The sequence below is a fragment of the Drosophila tropicalis genome, unplaced genomic scaffold (assembly GCF_018151085.1).
Source record: "Drosophila tropicalis isolate 14030-0801.00 unplaced genomic scaffold, ASM1815108v1 contig_845, whole genome shotgun sequence".
Classification (NCBI taxonomy): Eukaryota; Metazoa; Arthropoda; class Insecta; order Diptera; family Drosophilidae; genus Drosophila; species Drosophila tropicalis.
Window position 1 is genome coordinate 6309241 of NW_027173338.1, and position 2176 is coordinate 6311416.

The 2176-nt window shown below is 41.2% G+C and overlaps 1 protein-coding gene across 1 annotated transcript; it reads right to left on the bottom strand.

The window, feature by feature from the left end:
• Positions 1–307: 307 nt before the first annotated feature.
• On the bottom strand, positions 308–1414 carry LOC137580749 (uncharacterized). Its single transcript, XM_068294867.1, has one exon. It carries the CDS (start codon positions 1412–1414, stop codon positions 308–310), a length of 1107 nt encoding a protein of 368 aa, XP_068150968.1.
• Positions 1415–2176: the final 762 nt, after the last annotated feature.

A 2176-nucleotide genomic window follows, 5' to 3' on the forward strand; every position in this document is an offset into this window, starting at 1 on the left:
GAAATTCTCCCAATTACTTTCTTCTGTTGTTTCAATATATTTTGGTTACCGAAATTATAAGCCACCTACTTATCTATCACACAATGCTTAATAGGTCATATGCTGTGATAGTGAAATGAATCGTAATATATAGGTAAGTCTATATCTGTACAAACAGAAAGTAAAGAAAGTTCCGTAGCGTTTCTCAAAAATTATTTATTTACTGTGATTACATTAAGGAAACAAGTTCAAAGTTGACAAGTCAATTTAAAATTATTCGATTTAGAAAGTTCATATATAAAGTTTTGGTTAATGTACGCATCGAGGTTTACAAATAGACGAAAACAAACTCCTCGCCCATGTCATTGTTTGACCAACCCAGAGCTGTGGACACCAGATTGGCCACTCGCTGCAGTGGAACATCGGCCTTACGTAGCTCGTCTCGAATCGATATATACTCTTTTGTAATGCGAATGTCCCTAAGGACATTACGGAACTCCCGTCCACGTATGAGACGCACGGACTCGCTTAGTTCCCGATCCACGGAATAGAGACGGACATAGAGGTCCCTTAGTTGAGTGCGTGGCAAGGCGTTTCGCAAGTCTTGAAGGAGACCACTTACACCTGGACGACGATTGGGCAGCTCACTTGTTGGTTTTGAATCTATATTTAAATAAAGGAAAACTCTCACGTAGGCTAGGTAATTGGAATAGTCCAGTTTTAGGCGCTGGCACACATAATCCTGAAGAGTCTTGTATTCTTTTGTGGCTCTTAGATTTCGAACTTGGTCCTTGAATGCTTCGCTACGTAGAAGCTGGACAAGATTTTTTACTTGAGCATCAGATTGAACGGCATTGGCGAGGATATTGTGCAATTTGTCAGCGGGCAGTACAGGCAAAGCCGTTTTTAAGAGTTTGGGTATTCCACGTTCTTGAGAACTTTGGCACGTCTGAACATTACCATCCCGAGTGAATATGGATGAGGTAGCCTCAGTGACACCATCTCTTGGGGGAGACTGCGATTTAACCGTAGTGGAGGAGACCCTAACTGGAGAAATTGATTCTTCCGTGACTATTTCTGAAGCCACCCTGGCTGTAGTGGAGGATACCTCTGCCAGAACTGGATCTGCAGAAGATGATTCTTTTGCCCCTGCTGAAGGGTCTACAACTGGATCAGCGGCACTTCTTTTTTTCATTTCGTGGTTCTCTCTCAGATCGGGCTCCTGATACACTGGCTGCCAGTTAATTTTTTCCTGATCCATTATCGTCTCCTCTTCCGGAGTGGATTGTCCCAATTCAGGCCATCTGTCAACCACCAAGGGAAAACCTTCCAACTCAGGAAACGATGTGGTGTGCTCCACATAATCGGCTGGTAGCAGAGTTAAGCCTGCTCCCAGGGCCAAACAGCAGGAGAAATAAGTGAGTAGACGATACATTTGGATGATGAAAGAACTCTGTCTGCATTCAATCAGAATTCCTCATTATATAGCTCTGTGGTGTGGTGTATGTGTCTTCCATTAAGAATAAATACACCTCTTCCCAGTTTATCTTTTGTTTATCGCCCTACCAACTCAGTCACATATTTGCTTAATATTTTTGCAAGCAAACGTAAAAAAAAGTGGAACGACCTTGCGCTTTTTTTTTCTTTCGGTGTTTTTGGAGCTCATCAATCTTTCATATTGTTAACATCATCACTGAGAATCATCATCGTATCCAGTCCAATCATCATCATCGTCATCATCTTGATGGTCATCACCAAGCGACGCGTTGGCAATTGCATCGTAAACGCAGTGCTCACAATAAGTAAATGACAATTTTTCATTTGGATTTGTTGAAGCGTTTTATTTATGACTCGAAATGTGATGTTTTCTTAACGTGTTGTTGTTGTCATTTTGGGTGGGGCCCTTTAAGGGGGCATTTGTCTTGAGCCATTTATAATGGCCATAAAAAGCCATCAAATACACGATATTGGATAACTTGAATATCTATTACAGCCTGTAACTTCATTCCTGTGTGTCTGAGGGGCGGTTACATTACGTTTCGGGGAGGGGAATTTGTTTTTCAAGTCGTTGAGGGATTTGCAAGTAAATCGCTTTGAGAGGCTTTACACAATTGACAAAGTTTACAATGATTATGCCAGAGACAAAATTCATGTTAAATTCTTATTAAAATATACACAAATGGGAAAATAAGTCCGA

Excerpts from the sequence above, each read along its gene's own strand:
- LOC137580749 (XM_068294867.1), bottom strand. The coding sequence starts at position 1,414 with ATGTATCGTCTACTCACTTATTTCTCCTGCTGTTTGGCCCTGGGAGCA.